The sequence below is a fragment of the Phasianus colchicus genome, chromosome 15 (assembly GCF_987193195.1).
Source record: "Phasianus colchicus chromosome 15, bPhaCol1.hap1.1, whole genome shotgun sequence".
Lineage (NCBI taxonomy): Eukaryota > Metazoa > Chordata > Aves > Galliformes > Phasianidae > Phasianus > Phasianus colchicus.
This window is the reverse complement of record NC_143450.1, coordinates 10,868,134-10,891,411: the sequence shown is the minus strand read 5'-3', so window position 1 is coordinate 10,891,411 and position 23,278 is coordinate 10,868,134. Positions and strand designations below refer to the sequence as shown.

General features: G+C 49.0%; 2 protein-coding genes across 3 annotated transcripts; one reads left to right on the top strand and one right to left on the bottom strand.

Annotated features, from left to right (window-relative positions):
• Positions 1 to 484: 484 nt before the first annotated feature.
• CLTB (clathrin light chain B) lies at positions 485 to 7,450 on the bottom strand. 2 transcript variants are annotated; one of them, XM_090150855.1, is made up of 6 exons: positions 7,185 to 7,450; positions 5,219 to 5,265; positions 3,973 to 4,090; positions 3,598 to 3,709; positions 3,094 to 3,147; positions 485 to 2,612 (listed from the first exon to the last, which is right to left on the bottom strand). In XM_090150855.1, exons 1-6 carry the CDS (start codon positions 7,366 to 7,368, stop codon positions 2,441 to 2,443), a joined length of 687 nt encoding a protein of 228 aa, XP_090006981.1. In that variant the 5' UTR covers positions 7,369 to 7,450; the 3' UTR covers positions 485 to 2,440. The 2 variants fall into 2 exon arrangements, with proteins under 2 accessions (XP_090006981.1, XP_031454035.1); XM_031598175.2 differs by lacking the exon at positions 3,094 to 3,147 and having other exon boundaries at positions 7,185 to 7,443.
• Positions 7,451 to 7,529: 79 nt separating this feature from the next.
• On the top strand, positions 7,530 to 21,360 carry FAF2 (Fas associated factor family member 2). Its single transcript, XM_031598173.2, has 11 exons — positions 7,530 to 8,145; positions 13,252 to 13,320; positions 13,685 to 13,819; positions 14,501 to 14,577; positions 15,663 to 15,801; positions 17,122 to 17,207; positions 17,288 to 17,379; positions 18,794 to 18,971; positions 19,879 to 20,050; positions 20,287 to 20,430; positions 20,856 to 21,360. Exons 1-11 carry the CDS (start codon positions 8,083 to 8,085, stop codon positions 21,036 to 21,038), a joined length of 1,338 nt encoding a protein of 445 aa, XP_031454033.1. The 5' UTR covers positions 7,530 to 8,082; the 3' UTR covers positions 21,039 to 21,360.
• Positions 21,361 to 23,278: the final 1,918 nt, after the last annotated feature.

Genomic DNA, 23,278 nt, shown 5'->3' with positions numbered 1-23,278 from the left:
TGGCAAACACCTTCACAGGTGGCTCTGAGTGCCAGTTTGCATTGTTTCCCAGCACCAAGGGAATCCACTTCCTTCATTAGCTGCTTAGTAAATCTTTCCCAAAAGCTTTGTTGCCTTTCTGACACTTTCAGCCTGGACAACTGTGGGCAGGGTGTGTGCGGAGGAACCGCTGTGCAGACTTGTGAGCCTGCCTGCAGGAATTCCCCTGCAGGACAGGGCGCTGCCTGGATGGCTGCTGTGGTGCAGGAGGCTCAGGAGCAGCTTGCCCAGGTCTGCTCAGCATGTCTGGGTAAGCACGCATGCCTGTGGTCGGAGCAGAGCAGCTACCTTCTCATCCTGCTGCTGCTGCTTGTCTCAGCTCAGAGCAAACCCTGTAGCCCTAGGATGTGGTTCTCCTACAGCACTGTCCTTTCTGCAGGCTTTGCAGGTATGGATTCTCCTAAGTGCACATGCTAAAGGATGAAGACAACAGTGCCTTATAGGGTCAGTTTGGAGATGTCGGTTTATTGTAACAGGTGATTTGAACAGTCACATATACCAAAGCCAAAGGGATGTAGAACAGCAGTGGGCACTGCTCCCCAAGATGCCCTGCCCAACACAGGGTGCACGGCAGCCAGGGGACTGCAGCCTGGCTACTTGCTAGGACTACAGGCCCAGAGCGCAGCCAGACGCTCTTCCAGCTGCTCTGCAAAGAAAGGCAGATGCAGGCAGCCAGATCCCTGGGTCCATCCTGCACCACAGCAGAGATGCCTACATGTGCTGTGGTGCAGGGACACAGAGGAGGAGTGATCAGCCATACAGATAAGGGGCACAATCCCAGCACAAAACACAGTTATTCCTACACACCCATTCCTTTTTCCAGACCACTACCAAAGATGACAGCATTCTCCAGGCCTGTCAGGTGCCTATGAGCCATGGTTACGGGTGCCAGGTCATCCCTCCAGGACTGCAGCAAGAGGGCAGACAACCTTGATTTGTGGAGCTGTCACTGCAAAAGAGCTCTATGTACTGAATTTACTGGTGGAGCAGGGCTCTGCAGCAAAGCTTTGACAAATGGTTTATGCACTCTGCTCCACGTCCCCTCAGGCTGTTGCTGCAGGCCCTTCCCCAGTCCACAACAGGCTGGTCCTAGGGCACAAGCTCACAGCAAGCTGCTCTGCTGCAAGGTGTAGCAGACCTTATCAACACCCCTTCAGCTAACTAGTTCTGCAGGTTTCCAGGGCTGGGGCTCAAAGCCAGAGGGGCTGGTGCCAGTCCTGCCAAGCAAGGAGAGAAAGCAGGTGTTTGGACTGGAAAGTGCACCTGATGAGGCAATGAGCAGGACCTCCGTCTTGCCATGCTGCCTTTGGTGTGCAAATCCAGTGGCACATGGGCCAAACTGAAACCACAGAGCAGCTGTCCAGCTGCAGACAGATGTGTGATTTGTTCTCCAGGGACAGCAGAAGCCCTAGCACCAAACCTCTGCTTAATCCTGTTATGTGCTTCTGGGTGAAGGAGCTGGAGGTTTGACTTGTCCCACAGCAGCTGGACCTTGCTACCTGCTTCCCTGCAGCCACACAGCCTCCAGCTGCCTCCCTCAAAGTAGGGGAAGGCACAGAACAGAGCCAAGGGCCCCCAAAGCAGAGCACTCCATCTTCCCACCAGCCAGTGGCCTTGTAGGAGGGTCAAGAAGCTTCCTGCATGCTTGTCCTGTGGCCTCTTTTCAGCACCCCGCACCACAGAGCTGTTTGCCAAGAGCAACCCCACAGGACAGACGGGATATTGACACTGCAACTGCCAGCTTTTTGGAATGCATCACCAGGTTGAGTGCCCACACTCAGATCCCTCCATCCCCACCAGCCCTGTGGCATCATGCTGCTGTCAGGCTCCCTGTGGGACCTTGTGTTGTGGAGATGAGTTTAGGCTGTTCCTCAATCCCAGCCCTACAGCCAGTTCTGCTCTAAAACTCCCACAGGAGTGCAGAAAGGAACTAAGGTCCCCCCAGTATCTCTGCCCCAGGGTTAGGACCCAATTCCAGACAAAGGGCTGTCATGCCACAGGCAGGAGGTGGGCAAGTTTGCTCTGAGTGCAGCCCTGGATGAGATGGAGGACACCGAGTGGGAGGCGTTCTCCTTCTCACCCTGCCAGACAGCTGGGCGTGACTCTGGCTGGAGGCTCCTCTGCTAACTCAGCTCTGCCACCCAGTGTCGCTTCCCAGGGAAATGCCACAGTAATAAATAAGTGTAAAAAGAGACCGATGCACCTTTTAAGCAAAGGAAAACCATGGGGAGAGTTACAACCATTGATTTGAGCACAGCCAAGGTGCACACCAGAGACCAGAGGGCAGGTAGGGCATAGGCCCCTTGTGTGGGCTGACCCCGTGAAGCCATCTGCCTTGGTGAGCAGCAGGGCAAGGGGAAGGGCCTTGTCCTGATGCACTCCTGGCTATGCCAGATGGCAGCTAGCGGGACAGGGGTGTCTGTTTGAGGGAGATGAGCACCGAGCGCATCCGCGAGACATCCTTGCTTTGCTTGCTGCTCTTGGGGTTGAAGTCACAGAGCTGGGCCACCTTCTCCCACTCTGAGCCTGGGGTTTCCTCCTTGGACTCCTTCAGGAATGCTTCCTCCGAGGCCCTGCAGAGATGTTGAGGGTTGTCAATGGCAGAACTCTTTCTGAGGAGACCCTTCCCTCTGGGAACCCATCGTGTCCCCATTTCCTGTCTCACTGCTCCAGACAATTAACTCAGCATTCTCTAGGATCCAGAGACCTGGGATGCTCAAGGCTGCTGCTGGCTGCACTCACCTAAGACAATGTTCATCCAGAAGCACCGGGGTGTCTGCCTGCTCTCAAGACTTCTCCACCCCTAGGACACTCCCTTAAAAGCCCTAAACTCCACAGCTTTGTCTCTTCAACCAGCTCCTCCAGGGGGCAATTTCAAGAGCTCTGCTGCTTCCTAAGCATTTGGAGGTGCTCAGCTGAAGCATTCTCATTCTGGAATCTTACCAGGGCCCAGTACCTCCCAGCATCCCCCCTTCCCTTGACTGGGCAACCAAAGTGCTGAGGCAAGGACCCCAGACCGTGCAGGGCAGAATATGGTCTGTAAGACACACATACACATAGCCAATCACATCGGCGTCCGGCTGCTGGTAAAAGGCTTTGTCAGCGATCCTAGCCCCGAGGCACAGACAGAGAGAGAACGCAGAGCAGACAGGCAGGCAGAGGGTTAGAAAGAGAGAAACAGAGAGGGGGTTAGCATCCTCTCACAGAGCATAACCCATTCATCATGCCACACACAGCATCAGAAAAACCTCCCAGCAACAACAGGGCTGCATAGCTTCCCAACCCTGCCTCAAAGTGAGGCCCACGCACGGGACAGGAGTCCCTCAAATCCTGCTATGTTCGTCCAGCCTTCAGTTGGGACCAGGGCAGCTCTGAACGCCCACCAGAGCTGCCTGGAGTACTGGGGCATGGTCTGGCAAAGCCCTGCCTCTGCAAGGCTGCGTCCACTGTGGAGACAGAGCTCTCTGGTTACTACAGGAAGGCACATCTGGCTGCAACAACTGCTCCTACTGAGCCCTGCCAGTCTCAGCTCTAGAGGCCATGCTGATCCCAACATACCTGTTGTTTGCTCGGTTCTTCTCCATCTGCTCATTCTGACGCAGATTCCACTCCTCCAGGTCCTTTTTGGCCTTCTCACGCCATTCCTGCTCTGTCACTTTTGATGCTGCATCTAAGGCCAGGGTGAGACAGACCCCATCAGACAGACTGGCACCCACTGACACCACAGACTTGTTCCCAGCTCCCACTAGAACATTCTCTGAAGGTTGTCACTGCCTCCAAGGACAGATTTTTGGTGGGGGCACCCACATGGCATGAGGCAAAAGGCACATCTTGGGTGCAGTGGGATCACCACCAGGCAAGGGATCCCAAGGACCTCAATCACTATTGTTCTGTGGTGCAACTAGCATGGCCACACCCAGCCTTGGGTCTCACCCAGCTCCTCCAGGCGCTTCTTCTGCTCCTCCCTCCATTTGCGGATGCTCTCAGGTTCCTGGGTCAGCCGATCAGCCTTGGCTATGGCTGCATAGGCATCTGTGGGGCCATTGGACTCCTGCAGGATGCAAGCACCTCACCATCAGCATCAGCTCCTCACACAGCCCGGCCCAGCCTTCTCAGTGGGCTGACAACGCAGAACAGGACTCCAGGCTCCCAGCACCAAGACAAGCCAAGATATGTAGGGTTGGTGACAGCACAGTACAGCTGCTGTACTGGCCCCAAAGCACTGCTCAAGCTGTGGTCGCAGCCCCAAGAATGAGTGCCATCTTAGGCTGGGCCTCAATAGACAAAACGAGCCCAGGTGAGGCAGAGCTCACGAGAACACCACCCTCTGCTCCAGCCCACACGCAGCAGCCTCTCGTGGTTCTCCAAGCTGAGAAGCTTGGAGAGCACAGCTCCCACCAGGTCCAGCATCATGCTCTGTGCCACATCAGCACCTTTCCTAAACCTTTCTGCTGGCTGACATGGAGCTAAGCAAAGGGATTACAGCTCTCCTCCAAGATCCGCAATCTAATTAAGTCTATCCCATCTCTGATGTGATTATCATCCCATAGACTAGGCATAGATAATGCATAGGAGGCTTGTCAGAAGCTGGCACTTCTCCTGTATCCTGCACAGCTTGGCTCCCAGAGGGAGATGAGACCCATGCAGGTGTCCCCCTGAAACACCCTCAGCCATGAGGAAAGCAAGTTTAACAGGAGATGCTGCTGGAGTTGGTAGCAAGGCTATAGCCATGTGTTAGCAGAGCAAGTGCCTCTGGAAGCTCTGTTCTGGATCTGGACTTCAGGAGATGCTCCCAAACACCCCTGAGAGCCTCTAGGAGATTTCCAGGCTGGAAAAAGAGGGGTTTGCAATCTTCCCTTACAGCTCAGGCACTCCTTCAGAGCACAGGTCGCCTACAAACAGATTTGGGGCAGGATCTGAACCAGCATAATTCACTCTCAAAGCCTCCAACTCCAAACTCTGGGCCATGACAGAGGGACCATATCTTGTCTTTCAAGCATAGGTGAGAACAGAGGAGCCAGGGACCCACCATGAGACCCAAACTTTTCAAGGAGCACCAGAGCTTTTCTGGAGCTGAAGAGCACAAGCAATCCCAAAGGCAGAACAGCTGCATGCTGGCCCCACACCCACCTAATCATTCTTGGTACCACCGGGCCAGAACATGGGCCTGAGCTCTCACCTGAAAAACATCTCCATTGACAGTGGCTCCTCCATTCTGGAAACCAGCTAGAAAAATAAGGAAGAAAAACACAACTGTGGCAACTGAAGTGATCCCAGAGGATCTGGGGTTCATGAGACAGAAACAAGCCAGTTCCTTGGGGATGCAGATGTGCCATTTACAACCCAACACACCTATCCACATATATGGAAGACTCACATATATGGGTCCCAGACTAAAGACCCTATGCTGATTCAAGCAATGGACACCAGCAGAGCTGTGTGCTGAAGCTCAAGTTAGGGCTACCAAGGTATCTAGAGGAGGACTCCTTCCCAACATCCTTGGCCCTGGCAAGTCCTAGCAGGACCCCAAATCCCCTTGGCCTCACACAGCCTGTCCAGGATAGCAATGGGAAGAGGACAGTGTGCTGCTCTGCTGTCCAGAGCCATTAACCCAACAAATCCTCCCTGAGTTGCTGCTGCAGAAAATGTGTGGAGACTCCTGCTATTCCTGAGGCCAGGCTGTGGTCTCCTGTCCTTGGAGGGACTTGGTCAGCACCTTTTTCCCAGACAAAACTTTCAGGGCTCTTTATGTCTTTATAGTGTTTTCACTGCTGCTTCTTCTTCTTTTTTTTTTTTTTTAAATCTTTTCTGAAGATTAGGGAAACTCCTCCAGGCACAGGGCTGGACATCATGTTCTGGCTGTAAGAAAACAACTCGACCAACTCCAGCTCTGCAAAAGGTAGCAGCTGCCTCCCTCAGCACACAGATGGGTGACCCAGAAGCTGTCAGCCGAGTGCCCAGAAGAGGCAGAACTGCTCTACGCCTGCAACAGGAATGCAACACTGCCAGGGACAAGCTCACAGAAACAGTTCAGCACACTTTCCTCCCTCTCAGCCTCAAGAGTTGCATATTGATGCCTTGCATGTGGCTCTCTGCCACTGCGTAAAGAGGCTTTGACAAAAGCAGAATCCAGGCCCTGAGCTCTCCCCAGTGATGATCATGCTCAACCACAGGGCCTCTGCTGGCCATCTGGCTGCGGGCACATGCAGCCACAGCACAGCTCTAGAGTACCTCAAGGGAGCACTGTCCCCACAGTGCTTACCCTGCAGCTCCAACTAAATCCAGCTCCAGCCTGCCTGACTGCATTTAGCAGTGAGGCTGTCAGCACCTCTCTGGGCCCAGATCTGACTCTGCGGCTCTGTAAGTAGAAAGGTGAAACCACCATTCTACAGACAGGCCAAAGAGGCCCTGGGGGCCTGCCTGCATTGCGGGCAGAAGCAAGAGGACAGTGGTGTCCCTCTGTCCATGTGGATAACAGATCTCTGAGCGCCTGTTATCTACCTAAAAGCTGGGCTGGGGCTCACATGGAGGCTTGAGATCAGGATTAACACCATCTACCTGCAGAGCCTAGGACCATGACATCCACAATGGAAATGTCTTCCATTTTGCACCCCACAGAGCTCTCCTGTCTACGAGTGCAGTGTAGAGGCCACCCAGCTTAACATGGATACCTGCATCCCACCTCAGTGTCCCTCATGATATCCCAGCTGGGGGCACTGAGGCAGGGACATGGGGGCTCTGTCTGACTCACGGAAACCAGCCTGAGGAAGAGCTGCCCCATAGCCTGTAATCCCACGCTCAGGAGTTACCCCACATCCTGAGAGTCCAGAAACCTCAAGACTTTCGGGACCAAGCACAGACCCCAGAGAGCCCTTGCTGGGATCTAACCCGTAGGGGATCCTGTTTGCCCACTGCAGGTGGAACCGGCACACGCCAGGGGTGCAGCGCATCCCACGAGGAGCCCCAAAGACAGCTGAGGGGCAGCCTTGAGGCACCCCTCCTCGGGGGAACCTCAACGACCGGAGGGAGCCTCCGCGCTGCGGGTAACGGCACAGGGGGCAGCCCGGGGGCACAGCGCTGCTTTATACCCGTCCCCCACCCCGTGCCCACGGAGGAGGCCCCGCCCGGTGCTGCGCGGCGCTCACCCGGCTCCGGCGGGGCCGCCTGCCCTGCGGGGGCGGAGGCCGAGTCGCCGTCGGTGGGCCCGAAGCCTTCGTCGTTCTCGATGCCCGCGATCTCGCTTTCCTGCTGGGCCAGGAAGGCGGCAGCCGGGTCCTCCTCGGTGCCGGCGCCCTCGGACGAAGAGAAGAAGCCGAAGTCGTCGGCCATGGCCCGCCCGCTCGGTTCGGCTCGGCCCGGGCGGAGCTGTCACTGCGGCGGCGGCGGGCGGGGCGACGGCTGACATCACGGAGGGGCGGCCCCGCTTCCCTCCTCCCCCTTCCCTGCCCGCCCCTCTCGGCGGTGCCGACTCGGCCCTTCCTCGGGCTGTGGGAGGCGGGGGTGCCGCCGTAGCCCCCGGGCTCTGGGCCGGCCGAGGTCCCGCCGGGCTCTGTACGCTCGGGGCCCCGCGGCACAGGACGCTGGTGGGCGCCATCTTGGTGCGGGCTCCGCCTCCGCCATCTTGGGTGGGGCCACCGCCCGCAGCCGGGGGAGCGGGTAGAACCGGCCCGGGGAGCGCTGGCAGCCCGCCCGCTGCCGGGCCGGCACGTTTCTGCGGGGGGCTCCGCACCGCGTCTTGGCCTGGCACCGCTGCACTGCCTACAGTCGCAGGCGGCTGCCGATCTCGGCCATCTCCGGAAATAGCCGAACGGCTCTTTCGGGACCCTTCGTGTGCCAATAGGGATTGTCGAGCACGCGGTTCCTGTGAATGGGGTTCGGGCATTTCCGGAGAGCTCCGAGAGTGCTTCGGCTACCTCCGGAACGTGCTCGGGTACTTCCGGTCACGGCAGACGAGCGGCAGCCGGCCGCTCAGCCGCGCGGAAGTGCGAGTGGGCGGCGTCACTTCCGGAGGGTGACGGAGCGGCGGGTCAGAGGCGGAGGAAAATGGCGGCGCCTGAGGAGCGGGAGCTGACGGCGGAGCAGACCGAGAAGCTGCTGCAATTCCAGGTGCTGCGCAGGGGGCACGGGCCTGCTCCGCCGCCGCTGGGGTGCTGCCGGCCTGCTGCGCGGCTGGGGGCTCAGGCGGGCTCTGCCCGGGGAGAGTCCGGCTGTACGGGGTGCCGGGCCCAGGCTGGGCTGGGGGCGAGAGGGGAGCGCCCCGCGTCCGTTTCCCGGCGAGGGCGGGGACGTTCGGTGTGGGACTCCCGTGGGACTCCCTTTGGGATCGCGTGTCCCTCGACCCTGCCGGTCCGGCGCTTCGCTGAGGGCTGTGCCCCCAGCGCTTCATTAGCGATGGTGTTTGGGCAGCGCCCGTTGGCAAGGCAGGAAATGAATGCTGAGTGAACCCACTGCCTCCGTGTGGGGAGAGCAACCCGGCCAGTCCTGGCCGTTTCAATCAGGTGATCTGAAAATGTCCCTTTATTGATAATGGTGAGTGGCAGGTCATTCCTGCCGTGCTCAATTAGCCTGTGAGCTTCTATGGAGCCCGGCTTCTGAGAGAGCTGTATCCAACGTGCCCGGTGTGGTAATGCCTGCTGGGGAAGGCCCCTGGAGAGTGCAGTGATCTGATCTCACTGCTTGCTGCATTACATGAGCTAATCACTTAACATCTGGTTTGCAGGGGACCTGAAAGAGGCAACCTGCAGATGTGTTTGCTGGAGGGAAAACTGCCCCAAAGCTGAACTAGTATGGCTGCTCAAGGGAAAAGTAATTCATCTGTTTTGTTGTTGGCCAGTGAGAATTACCGTCAGGTGTCTTAGGTTTGTTTTTGAATTGCAAGGCATCATTTGGTGTTATGTGGACTGCAGCGTTTATAAATGTATTTTTTTCAGATTTTTTTGTCTCATATTCTTGTATTGTTTTTTTCTTTTTTTAAAGATAGTATCTCAGTGGGTACCTGTAGATTAAAGGGTCCCTGGAGGCATCCAGTGCTGCTTTCCTTGGCTGATCTAGGTGCAAATGCTCTTCATCATTCCTGACAGTTTCCCAACCTTTATCTCATAGCCAGGAAGATCAAACAACCTCCTGAAGTAACCTACTGCAGTGTTTTTCTATAATCTTAACTTTGATAGACTTTTTTTTTTAAATACAGAGGTCCTGTCTAAACATTTATCCCAAATCTAGCATGTTGGGCAATCTTAATTTACAGACAAATGAGGTACAAGAGCATTGGCAATTGCTTTCCTGGTATTACTGTTTCCCTGGTAAGTGTATAAGGCTTAAGCTATTGCCTTGTGCATTGCATGTATAAGCAAAAGGAGCTGGAGGGAAGCTTTTACAGTAGTACATCGCAGTGCTTAACCTGCTGAATCTGGACAGATAGGACCAGCTGCACTCATCAATTTCCCTGTTGCTATTTTCAAAGCCCTGTGGGCAGCTGTGAAATGAAAGAATCCCGTGCATTTCCTCCCTCTACCTGGTATTACCATGGAGAGCAGTCTGGGGACTCAGGAGGAGGATCCATATTTTAGCCCAGCTTCCTGTTGTGCCCTGGTTTGAAGATGAGGAAATGCTTAGACTGCAAAGGGGAGAAAATTGGCAGTTATCAAACTGTGTGAGTGATGTAGTCCAAAAGGCTTCAACACCAGCATCCTGCTGCCCCATCTCCTCGGGTGTGCAGGCTTACTTTTTCCTGGGGCTGTGCAATGGCTGACTTCTGGTGATACTTCTTATTTTTCTTTAGCTAGAACGGTGTATGAAGTAGCACCTACTGTCTGAGGAGGATGGCTCTGTCTTGCTAAAAGTCATTTGTACGCTGCTGCTGCTGCACAGCACTACTACTGTTAGCTTGTAAACCTTTCAGGGATTACTACTCTCCAAGAAAGCGAAGGGCTGTCTGAAGAAGAGCTGTTTGTAATGCACTGTCATAATTTGAGCAGTGCTCTGTGGTGGCAGAGCTTTGTACTCTCACAGAAGGCATGCCACAGCCACGTAAGTAAAGCAGAAGGAATTAAGAGAGAAGAGCATGAGGTGGCAAAGGTGAGGAAAGCAATAGCAGGAGGCCCTCAGTAGTATTACATTTAAGAGCCAAAAGAAAAGTGTAGAGAGAGAACTGCTGTCATTTGCCCAATGAACAGGTGCTCTGGTTGAAGATACCACTGTCCTTCACTGTCTGCCCTTGTGCTGGAAATCATTGTTTCCAAGGTAGAGAAATGGATGCCTGCTTCTGGCCTGAGTCAGCTGGGCTACTGTGCTGTTTAAATACACAATTGTACAATTTGCATACATACTTTGCATTAAGTCTACTGATGTTTGCATGATGTGTTTTGGTAGTGCTCATATAAATACTTGTGCTGGCAAAACTGTCAAAGCAGCAGCTATCTTCCTATGGTTAGGGCTGGCAGAGGCTGGTCACCTGCCACCCTGCTGTGATAGGTTAATGGTGTGCTTAAAAAAAACCAACATACGTACATGGAGAAATGATGGGGATAAACATGAAGTAAAAGCAACAAACACTCTTGCTTACTTTTGGTCTCCCATTTGCTGCTGAATTCTTGGCTAATATAAACAAAATAAAAGCATCTAAATTTTCATCTATCAGGACTTGGCAGTCTTGACATCTGTAGAGAGAAACTTCACGTGAGCTGTTTAAGAAAGCTGTGGTGGTGCAGTTCCGTTTGGGAGGCAGAAGGAACAGCAAAGCAGCATTTGCAGGATTGCATTATCGATCTGTGCCCATTACATTTGGGCTGATGTCTGTTGTACTTATGCTAATGCAAAGAAAAGGAGTGTTGTTTGCAAAGGAAAAAGTTAGTGCTCACGATACCATCTCTAACTTCAGCTGGGGGAAATCAAACACTCAGGGCTGAAAACCTCTTTGAAGAGGAAGAGGAAACTAAGACACTCAGATCTTTACCACCCAGTGCATCGAGTATCAATCAAATCTTCCATAAATGCATTTGCTGTAACATGCAAAGAGAAATTATCCTGCTAAAGGTTTTTTGCTGCTTGAAGTCAGATATTCCTTACCATTGGAAACCTGATTTTGTGGGATTTCTCAGGAGCTGGGAATTAAGAGCGGTGCCAGTTAGAGGCCTGCAGATTTGCATCTTTTGTGCAATGTTTCAGCATAGGAGCATATCTGCAGAGGGTGCGATTTCATAAGTCTAGCATACAACCTTTGTCCACCCAGGGATATTCCTTTGGTCTTTTTAGTGTGGAATTGCACTTCTCACTGTTCGGGATTAAGGAGATTTTGGGCTTCTGAGCAGTGTCTCAATGGTGAGAGATACAAATAATGATATCCAGCTGCAGTGTATTTTGGGACAGCATTCTGCTCTGAGGGGTGTTTGAGAAGGTAATGCTGAACTTCCCTGCCTTCTGTTGGATACAGTGCTTTTTCTTCTAAATATTATTATCCTTTGTCTCGAGCTTGGACCTACATTTGTATGGAGGTTTCTGTATGAGAGCACTAATTCAATGGGGTTAACTTTATTTTTAACTACAGGATACTCTATCTTTTGTCTTTGAAGGAAGGAGCTAATGAGAGACTAGCAATGAGGAGGAAAATATCAGTTAGTGACTGACGTGAAGGTACTTTATTCTCTTAATGTTGATGATACTAAATGCATATTCATTTCTTCCCTATGTGGATAAGAGTTGGCAGAATAGCCTCAAGATCCACCGGAAATGCCAGAAGTGGCATAGGACATGTTTCAAGTCTTGCTGCTGCAGTGACACAGTAACTGTAGAAGAGAAAACAGTTAACAGTGGTTAAGCGGGAATGACCACTATCAGTATCTACCAGCAAGCTTTGTGTGAATTGGCAGTTGAACTGTTGTCATGCTGTTCTCATGGTGTGTGCTGGTTGTTCTGAACATCCCATGTCTTCCAGAACATCCTGAACATCCTCCTGTCTCACAGAGCATATCAGAGTAACATTCCAAAAGATGTTTAGTTAGTTGCCCTTACACAGGGGATTTCTTACTCTTGCCCTGCAGCGTTTTGTGGTGTGGCTTTGCTGATCAGAAGAGTGGTGTTTGGGTGGCTTTGTCACTTCTGTTTCATGTTGAGCGCATACATATTAAGATAGCAAGGAAGAAGTGTAGCTGCACCTCTGGGGAGTTATACCATTTTAGGGGCTGGTGAGATCAGACCATCAGCATGGTGCTTGCTGTAGCGATGGCCAGGAAGGGCTGAAGTTAACCTCATGGAAGGCTCTGGGAAGCTCAGTAAGCCTGCCCAGTGCTGCAGTGATCATATTGTTAAATGTTTGTTGATAGCTGTGGATGGCTGTTATTCTGGTGCTGTTTTCTGATCAAAAACTGCTACTGCGTTTTTGTAATTTAAAAAGGAAGCCCTGTTAATAATGCCCACAGATAGTCCTGAGAGACAGAGGTGTGAATGAGACTGTGAATTACCTGAACTCTGCAAGTGCAGCAGAATTTCAGGAGCATTAAGGAATGGTGATCAGAAGTCTGCAAAATCTTTGAAATACACACACTGTGACTCCATTGTTAAATCAAACAATCGGGTAAATCCCATATCTTCCAAGATGTCCTTTTATCAATCACATTCGCTTTGTAGCTATCCATTGAAAGGCCTTGCAATATAAATACTATTTTCATAAATATATGCCACTGTGCAGTGATTTGAAGTGCTTTCCTAGCGACTGCAAATACGTGGTTAATCCCAGTAACACTTTGAACAGCCCGGTTCTGTCCAGCGGAATGATTTCTGCCCAGTGGATGGGGAAAAGGTAGAGACATTGTGAGAAAGTAGCCAGGAAGTGCTCAAAAGTTAGAATTGAGCTCAGACACTGAATAGGGCATTTGTCCGTAGTGTCACTTGGTGTGGAATACTTGAATGGCAGAGACATTGGGAATATAGACACTGTCCTCCAGCAAATCCTGATTCAGTGCACTCTTAAATGGTCAGCTTGTTGAGATGGCTTCAGAGGCTTTAAAGTGAAGCAAGAAATCAGGAAGATGACAAGTGGAAGTAAAAGGGAATGCTAACAACTAACAGGAGCTCAAGATGTAATAGAAATTGCACATGAGGATGTATATCAAGTTACTGCCTTGTGTTCAGTCATCACCAGCTGCATCCTGCAGAAGAGCTGTGCTGTAAGACAGGCTTCCCTGGCACTCAGTTGCTTTTATTCTCCTTCTTTAGGACTTGACTGGCATAGAGTCCATGGACCAATGTCGTCACACGCTGGAGCAGCACAACTGGAACATAGAGGTACTGCTTCACATGAGCTTGGGGTGGGAACGGGCTTCCTCACAGTAACATTTAATCTTTTAACCTCTGAATTTACACTACTAACTTGCTATAACAATATTGTGATGTTGCTAGAGAGCCAGTTTCAAAACTATACAGCAGAGTTCTTAGAGCTGCAGTCGCTTGTCTGGTGCTATGTACTTCCCTGTAGTGAGCACATCTAGGCTGTCATGGAGAAGGTTTTCTATGAAGAAATAATTACTGAGTTGTACTTAGAGTGCTGTGGGTCTGTGGGTAAATGCTACTTATTGTTAGTGTCCAAATGTTCATATATTCTGTACCCTTAATTGTCTGAAGTGTTTCTTTGCTCTTTCTTGTCTTAAAGGCAGCTGTACAGGACCGGTTAAATGAGCAAGAAGGTGTCCCAAGTGTCTTTAACCCACCCCCATCTCGGCCGTTGCAGGTCAATACAGCAGACCACAGGATCTACAGCTATGTTGTTTCAAGGCCACAGCCAAGGGCAAGTTATCTTACAGAGGATTTTGTCTTGTTTCTTTGTTTGCTCTGTGAACAACAGGGCATACAAATAGGGAAAGGAATTGTTTTCTTCATAAGCTGTTATCTCCCTTCTGAGTGTTTTTTCTTCTAAAAAAAAATGTAGGGCAACTCCTTCAACCTCTGTTATTTCTGTGGCCATTTTCTCTGTTGTGTAATTCACAATGAGACAGCCTTTCTCGTGTTATAGAATGTCTTCCCTGTTGATAGGTTCTTTTGGGATGAAGAATTATCCCCTCTTGATGGCAGTGATGATCTTTCTTTTCAGACCCCATAAAAAGCTCCAACTCTCAAGTTTTTGGTTATTTCCATTTTTGTGTCATGAACATATTTCATGTGCCCTTCTAAGACTGCTATTAATCACTAGGTGTGTACAGTTAAGAAAACTACTGAATGTAAAACTATTGCATAGTAGTCACACCAGTTTTTGGAAGGATTACTTTGAATTCCTGGTAAACCATATTAATCACTTAAAATTTAGCTTTTTCAAAGCCATAAAGTGTTGCTGAGGTTGTTTTCTTGTGTGATGATTTGAGCCTCTGTACTCTCTGTATGTTTGTGTGCTTGATGGTGGTGTATACAGTGTTTCTACTAGTTCAGTGCTGGATTGGAGACAGTGTTCTAATTCTTTCTTTTGTAATTGCAGGGCCTTTTAGGATGGGGTTACTACTTCATAATGCTTCCATTCCGATTTACTTATTACACATTACTTGATATATTTAGGTAAGCATTTTTTTCTGCTGACTCATGTATTGATTGCATCAAGGCACACTTAGATTTGGCTGTACTTCTATCGCTTGGATCTTTTTAACTCTCATGACAGATGAGCCTTTCTGTTTGTTTGCTCAGCTGACTTAATATGCAGTGTTGTTAAGCACCTACGCTGGCAAGAAAGAAAATGTGCTGTAGGAAAAAAATGAGTGTTCTGTGGCTCAGAAAGTGAAATATTTAAGTGGAATTTCAACTCCATGTAGCTTTTCAGTTTGAGTGCAGAAGGGAGACAAAAGGTGGTGCCAAACTCTGTCCCTCTAGGCTGGGCTCCAGGGTAACCTGTGCTAATCTCTGTGTTGTTTTAAGTAAAAACTAAACTGTGAACGCAGTTATTTTTCTCCTCTGATGTCTGTAGCTGCCTCTGTCTGTAGCTGCTAATTCATCTTACCTCTTGGTGGAATCAATAGAGAGAAAAGGGAATGTTGAAAGGTGATGACTATCAAGCAGTCCTGCTATCTGCATTTTTTTGACTTTTTCCTTCATATTATTTTTCCCCTTAAAGGCTTTTTTTTCTTCAGTATAACTTCCATACAATGACTTAAAAACTAAACAAGAGTGGTACCTGTGTTGCAGTTAGGATTTTTCAGCCTTGCTTCATTGTAGTCCTCATGTAGCAATTTCTTATTGCAGCTCTTTGTGCTCTGGAATTGTTGGTCTTGGAATAGCAGAAGTGCAGTTTTCAGTGTTACCTGGAAAAAAATGTTGCTTCTAACAGCCCACCTTCAAATAAATTCCTCGGACCTTACACTGTTGGTGTGGATTATGCCTGATGTTTTAGAGGAAGTTAAAACTGTTAATCACCCAAAAATCAGATACTTGCTGATGCCTGAAACGAGATATTTGACTGGGGCCTTTCTGTTGCAGTGGTGTTGTTTTGGAGCAGGTGGTGCAATTTGAATTTTAATTATAAACGTTCAAGGGACTCAACTGTGATGTTTTTCCTTCTTATAAATGCCAGTGATTGTTTGTAGAAAAGAAAACCTGTTTTTCAGAAAGTCAGTGAGCTGAATTTCCAGTGTGCTGTGCTTCCTTCCTAGGTTTGCTCTGCGTTTTATACGTCCTGATCCTCGTAGTCGGGTTACTGACCCAGTGGGTGACATTATTTCATTTATTCATATGTTTGAGGAAAAATATGGGAGGATACACCCTGTCTTCTACCAGGGAACTTACAGCCAGGTCAGTGTTACATGTGTAGATATGGGGGAGATGAAGAGTGGGGATTTTACTGCATGGTATCAGAGCCTGTGTGGCAAAACCACTTCTCAAAGTCCAATGTTTTGTCTCCAAACTCTTTAGCAGAGTACTGGGAGAGCTAGAGAACAAGTGTATTAGAAAACAAGTGTCTGCCAGGCTTGATAATGTGCCAAGCCTGCGAAGTTGGAAAGCGAAGCTGCTCTGACTGTTCCTCGACCGTCTGTATGGCTCTGTAGCCAACAGCTATTCTTTGTAGTCCTGTCTTTGTTTTTGTAAACTGATGTGGTGTGCCAGAGTCTGTCCTTCTGTTCACCAAATTGGGATTGGTTGCCTGGGCTTGTATCATAATGTAACTCCAGAATTTGGTGCAAGGCCTCAATACTGAAAGAGGGAGCCACTCAAGAAACAATGTGAGATGAGAGTCATAAATGCTAGATCTGTCTGGTATTGCTCTCTGGTAACAAAGGATGTCCCCATGGGTGCTGCCTCTTCTGCAGCTTCTCTCAGCCTGGCCAAGAGAAGGGCCTCCTGCTGAGCATTCCAGCAGGCAGTTGGATCAGCACTGCTTCCCAAGTGCCAAAGAAGAATGTGGTGTCTGTCTGCTCCATGCTGCACAATGATGGAGCTTGCTGCCTCCACAGCTCTTCTAGGCCCCTCTGTCTTGCCTGGAATCTGAACTTAAATAACCATGGAATGGTTAGGCTACCAAAACTCAATGCCAGTAAAACAAGGAGTCTATTGTACACTTATTGTATGGCCTTGTTAAGAAATGCTCCTCGGTGGGTGGAATCCAGAGACTGTGTATGCAAAAAGTTTTGTTGCTGAGTTTGTTTTGTTGGGGCCCACAGCATTATTGAGTTGGCCTCGTTGTTGTTGTTGTTGTTTTTTTTTAATGTAACCTTTTCATTTGATGTGGTCTGATGGCTACATCCTGTACAGGCTGTAGGGGAAAGCTCAGCCTTAACTGCTGTGAGTGTGAGGCATGAATGACGGTTGTTTGCTGCCAGCTGAGCCTGGTGGGGAGGTGTAGGGGTGTCAGTTTGCACAGCTGTGTACCTGCCTCTCAGTTCAGTCCAAAGCCACATCCTGAAAGGAATGTGGGAGAGCATAGTTGTAGTCCTCTTAAATGAGGGTTGAGTTGGAGGATGAACATACCAGACTTTCCATTTGATGCTTCATTAAAACTGGTTATTGGCAGAGTAATGACCCAGGTGAATGTTGCCAAGATGTTTCACACAAGTCTTGTGGGTGCTGCTTTCCCTGGAAACCCTGTAACTTTACTTTCTCTGCTTTTATGCCAAGGCACTGAACGATGCCAAGCGGGAGCTGCGCTTCCTTTTGGTTTATCTTCATGGAGATGACCACCAAGATACGGATGAATTCTGCCGGTAGGTAGGAATGTTTTCCAAACTGTTGTCCTTGGACTTTAAATGCAAATTTACTCACATAATCTCTTCTCATCCACTAGCAATACGCTGTGCGTACCTGAGGTGGTCGCCCTCATAAACACTAGAATGCTCTTCTGGGCTTGCTCAACCAATAAACCAGAGGGATACAGAGGTGAGTATGTCCCTCCTTGGCTTTACCTGTACCCTCTGACCTCTGGGACAAGCCAAATGCTCTCTAACAGATTTACATGTTTGAAATGCTCTGTTGGTTTCTGTGCAAGAAGAGAATGTCACAGGCCTGCATGGGAAACTACATGCTGTTTTTTGTGTGATATCTCATAGGTCCTGGTTAAAATCTTTTAACCTTGATTGCTCCATATGTTTCTGGGCAGTCTTAGTTGCATGTACTTAACTGCAGGCATTTAAGCTGCTCTCAGTGGCTTGTTAATGGGAGTTGGTGGGTGTGTGCCCAGGATTAAACTGAGGGCAAAAATAAGTATCTAACTAGCATTGCTCTTAATGCTGGTTCAGGCTATGCCTTAGGCCAGGAGTGACTTGTTGGGTACATTCTTTCCTTTTCTGAGTGTCACCTTTACTCCACACACAGTCTCTTTGACTCCTTAGCAGTCCACAATGAGGTCTTTAAGTACTGTCTTTCCAGGGTTGTTGATACCTGGCCTGCCAGTATTTACAGTAGGGTCTTAAAGTAAACTGAGCCTTTTCCCAAAGTTTTATCTGTGCCTCCTATGTTTCTTCTGACCCCTCCTGGTTCCTGGCAAGAGCTGGGAGTTCTGCTTCTAAATCTGTATTATTCCTTTCTTCATAGTTCTGCTACCAGCTATCAACTCTCTCAGAGTCTGGCTTTCTAAGCAGGCATTCTTTTACTTACTGCTGTTTCATGGCTGCAGTACTTGAGAGTCACAGTCCAGAAAGCTGAGATGGGAGGGATTGGGGCTGCAGTCCGTGGGGTGCTCAGATATAGTTTGGAAGGCTCCATCAGTAATGATGATTCTAAGCTGTGTGACATGCTGTGCATATTCTGAGGAGGGGATGGTTAGCTGTGGGAAAGGTTTGCATGCCATTAGTCATACATGAAAACTGAACTTAAAACCCCCTAACCTCATCCCCTGCCTCAGGACAATCTGTATCTGGCAGAGATTATCTAATTTTGTTCTAAAATGTCTACGATGAACATTCTTCCCTATTACAGTGTCTTCCAGAGTGTAGCCATAACAGCAAATGCTTCCCTGTGTTTTTCTTCCTGCAGTTTAAACCCAGAACTTCCTGTCCCACTTTGAATGTCCATTCAGAGCAATTTATTTCTTACTTACATTCAAGAAACTTTTTAGAACATGAAAGTTTGTTGTTTTGGTGTTTGTTGTTTTTGTTTTTTTTATCCCCTTGTCACTTTCTTGTTCTGCTAATTTATCAGGCTTTGGTTGACAAAAGGAAGCCTTTGGCTTTTTCTGCTTTGGAAGAGATAGTGGCTCTGGAATTTGCTCTCCCAGGCCATTGTGATGAAAACATTTGTGCTGTACTCCTTGCTGATCCTTCTGGAAGGGATGATGATTGTGCCTATCTTCCAGTTTCCCAGGCTCTGCGGGAGAACACGTATCCATTCCTGGCTGTGATCATGCTGAAAGATCGCAGAATGACTGTAGTTGGGCGGCTAGAAGGCCTCATCCAGGCTGATGACCTTATTAATCAACTGATGTTCATCATGGATGCCAACCAGACATACCTGGTGTCTGAACGCCTGGAAAGGTATGACAGGACCTGAGCTTCAGTAATGCAAATCTTACAGAGGCAGGCTCTGCCCCCTTCTTTCCTGCAGAATGCTCTATGTAGACAGTGTCAGTGTCTCCAGTTCTGTAACACAGCCCACGATCTCTCCTCTTCCCTGAGGGAGCACTGGTCTATAAAGTCAGGAGACCCAGTAGCCGGGGAGTTTGTGTTGCCCATACAGGCCTGCTGCTGAGAGGTGAGGCTGACTGTACTACTGTTCTCTGCAGCTGGAGCAGACCTGTAGTGTGCTGGAGCTGCAGGTAAAGGTTGGAAATAGTCAGCAGAAGCCAAGCAGGAGGGAAGGAGTTGAAGGAGAGCTGGTGTTTGCAGCCAGCTTCTTTTTGAGTGGTGCTGCCTAGGCTGGCTGTCATAAATTCCAACAGTATTTGCTGCATTGCTGCCAGTGCCTTGCTAATGTGAGCTCCTGTCCCTGATAACTCTGTAGGAATAATTTGCAGACTCTCTGTTGTAGGATGTCACCTTCTGGTTTCCTGTCTGTCCCTTCTCTGTGGGGATCCCATAACACATGTTGATACTCCTGGTTTCTAAAATGAATGAGGAGTTAATCTGATGGAGATAAAGCCATGAGGAGTGCAAAGTGTGATGCTGAAATTATAGCCACTGCTTATGTGGTATCTGTCTATTCTGCCAGACTGCAGTGGGTGACAAATCTTTTGCTCAATCTCAACTCAACCTAGGGGAGGAGTTTGTGTGCCAGGGAGTGCAGAGACTCAGCTTGCCTTCTAGGAGTTCATGGTACTGTGCACTCTAAATGAATTATTACCTGATCTATGTGCTCTTGAGAGTTTGAGGCTGTGCTATCAGCCTGCTTTGCCTTCATTTTTTTGGCCTGCCAGCCCTGATCACTTCCTGCTCATGTCTGTAGGGAAGAGAGGAACCAAACCCAAGTACTGAGGCAGCAGCAAGATGAGGCTTATTTGGCATCTTTGCGTGCAGACCAGGAAAAAGAACGTAAGAAGAAGGAAGAACGGGAGAGAAAGAAGAAAAAGGAGGAGGAAGTGCAGCAGCAAAAACTAGCAGAGGAGAGACGGCGACAGGTGAGTGCAAACTGACTACTAGAGAGGCTGACATGCTCTTCCAGATGCTCACAGTGTGTAGGAGCAGTGTCTGCAGTAGGATTTTCCTGTCAGACTGGAGTTGCTAGTCTTGCCTTGGGGCTTGTGTATCCTCCAAGCCTTCTGGAGCAGCTGTGCTGCAAGGGACAAGCAAAAAGGTCAGCTTGGTGCACACCCATTGCTCCTTTGCTCCTTCTTCCTTACTTCGTACTTTCCAGACGCTGCAGGAGGAGAAGGAACGGAAGTCAGAATGCCTTCCTCCTGAGCCACATCCTGATGACCCAGAGAGCGTGAAGATCATTTTCAAGCTGCCTAATGATTCCAGAGTGGAACGGCGATTCCACTTCACGCAGTCATTGACGGTGAGCTTGGGGCAGAGCTGACAGGCTGCTTCTTGTGGATTGGGTTGAGAGGTTCCACAAATGGCTTTGACAAAGCTTTTGTTCCACTGACCTTTGCTTAGAGTTGTTTCTGGGTAAGTAGGGTGTCTTTGGACCTGACCTCTTCAATTTGGAAGAGAAAGATTATGGAAAAAGCTGGAACAAAAATACTCTTCTGAAAAGCTGAGACTCTCATTGCTCCCTGTTAAATAATGGGTATAGGAAGAGCCAGAGATGGTATTCTATGGCACGTCCAATTTAATGCATGCTAAGACAATGGCTGTGTTTCTACAACACGGATGGTGTGAATTTGTGAACTTAACCCCTCCCCTGTGAGATACAGAGGATGCATTCTGGCTGCATCATAGCCTCCCTGGCTGGCAGTTACTTCTGTGCTTCTTTCCCAGGTAATCCATGACTTCCTGTTCTCCCTGAAAGAAAGCCCTGAAAAGTTCCAGATTGAAGCCAACTTCCCTCGCCGTGTCCTGCCCTGCCTCCCTACAGAGGAGTGGCCCAACCCACCCACGCTGCAGGAGGCCGGACTCAGCCACACGGAAGTCCTCTTTGTGCAGGACCTCACGGACGATTGACATTTTTCCAGAAGACACAAATTGGAAGAGAAATTCATATTATTATTATAATACAATATTTTTTTTTAAAGACTGCGTACAAATGAGGGATCAGAGACCACAATGCCTGTGCCAGCTGTGCTGTGTGTGTGCACACTGGCAAGAGGAAGTGTGTGCACGTCCTCACACACCCATGTACACAGCCATCCCCTACACTCGGAGGGCAGAGAGGGAGGGGATGTGGTGTTGCCCCTCTCCCTTCTTAGGGGAGGAACAGGAATGGCAGCTCTTGGTAATTATTGCTTTTATTGATGACAATAATAATAAAACCCCAACAACCTGATATCTTGTGAGAATTTGATACTCTGCTGCTCCTGCCAGCCAGAAGACCAGGCACCTGAATGTGCTGGAAGTGGGGTTCGGGAAAGGGCTGGACAGAATTTCTTCAGCTTCCCTCTCTGTATAAATACTTTTCTTTTAATATTTCTCTTGCTTTGTAATGACCAAAGGAGAATGGGGTTGACTATAGTATTAACTTTTTGATAAAGAGCTGGTTCGATTCTTACCTGTGTGGGACCTTGCCCAGGGTTCTTAGCCTGCGTAGTGTAATAAACTCTGCCTCTAGCATGTCTGTGCCAATGCTTTCTGCTTATACCACACCGCCGTGCTGCCCAGCTGCAACAGAGCATGGCGGAGGGAACTCCTGCTGTGCCTCTATGGCTGCTGCTCACAGCACTGGGGGTTTGCCCAGTTTCTGGCCTGGTTTGAGACCACCTTTTCATTCGTTGGTTATGATGTGCCTGCAGAACTGCTGAAGACAAATGTACTGTATGCAACGGGAGGGAGATGGGGTGGGGATTGCTGCTGGGTTGCAGCATACATGTCCTGGGCTGAGTGGAAGGGGGAGCTCCTGTTCTTTGCTCGTGGATAGGTGTCCTTGATGGAGGAGGATGAGAGTAAGGACAGCCCAGGTGTAAACGTGAGACGCTTTCTGCTGGGGGAGCTGCTGGCCATGGGAAGAGGGAGCAGGGCCTCCTCCTTCCCCACAGCTTCTCCCAGTCTCTTTGGGATGGGTGGCCATGCTGTTTCACTTGGTGCAGTCTCGATGAAGCACGTAAGGGAGAAGAGGACAGCCCTCCTTCTCGCTCATGTTGCTGCAGAGTGCACCCCAGTTCCTCTTCAACACGGAGAGACCTTCCTCCTAGAGGAATGCCTGTTCCCTTTCTGCCCTTAGGGCCCATGGCAGCAGCAGCTCTGCCTTCGGCCTTGGGCTGCCAACCCCCCCCATAGCAGGTGGGGCCTCTTCCTTGTGCTGGAGAAGGGGGGATCCTGCAGGCAGCCCAGCCCAGCCCCTGCCTGCCCACACCACGACAAGAGCCGGGCGCAGCGCCTTGGTATACATCATACATTTATTAGTGAATATCCCTCTCAAAATCAGCCACAACATTAAAAAAAATAATGATTGCACTACTTGGTCAAGCAGAACTAGCAACTTTCATTTTAAAAAAAGTACAAATCTGTTAAAAATTTCAATCAGTATAATACACATATATATAATACAACATACTAGTTATGTTAAATGCTACAAAACCAATATGATTCCAATGGAATGGAAAAAAAACCAAACACTTTTAGAGCTTTAAGAACCTTTTTTTTTTTTTCTATATATTAGCCTTTTTTCAAATACATACATGGGAAAAATGAGGTAACTGTAAAATGTGCAAGTAACAGAGCAAAAAAAATTATATATATATATTTATATATATATATATATATATATATATAAAAACTTTCTAACACAGAACACACGTCCTGGCACCTGCCGGGGAGCGGCGCTCGCCCCGGAGGCCCACGGACTGGTATATAGAACAGTAAACAGTCCACTATCCCACCACAGGAAATCATTGGTAAACAGTGGTATCTACAGCGCAGTCAGCAATCACAAACACCCTAAATAATTGGTTGGTTTTGTTTTTTGTTTTTTTTTTTTTTTTGTGTGTGGTTTTTTTTTTTTAGTATTTTTTTCTTTTTTTTTTTTTTTGGTCTTTTTTTTTTTGTTGGTTTTTTTTTTCTTTTTTTTTTCTTTTTCTTTTTTCTTTCTTTTTTTTTTTTTTAATTCTTCTTAAATGATACTTGTAGCTGCTCATTGGAATAAATTCTGCAGCACACGAGCTGTGAGCTTTCGAGTCGCCGTCAAAGGACCGTAAGGCTTTCCTGGCTCCCTGGGCACCGCGAGGGCGGAAGGGGACGTGGGGGCGTCT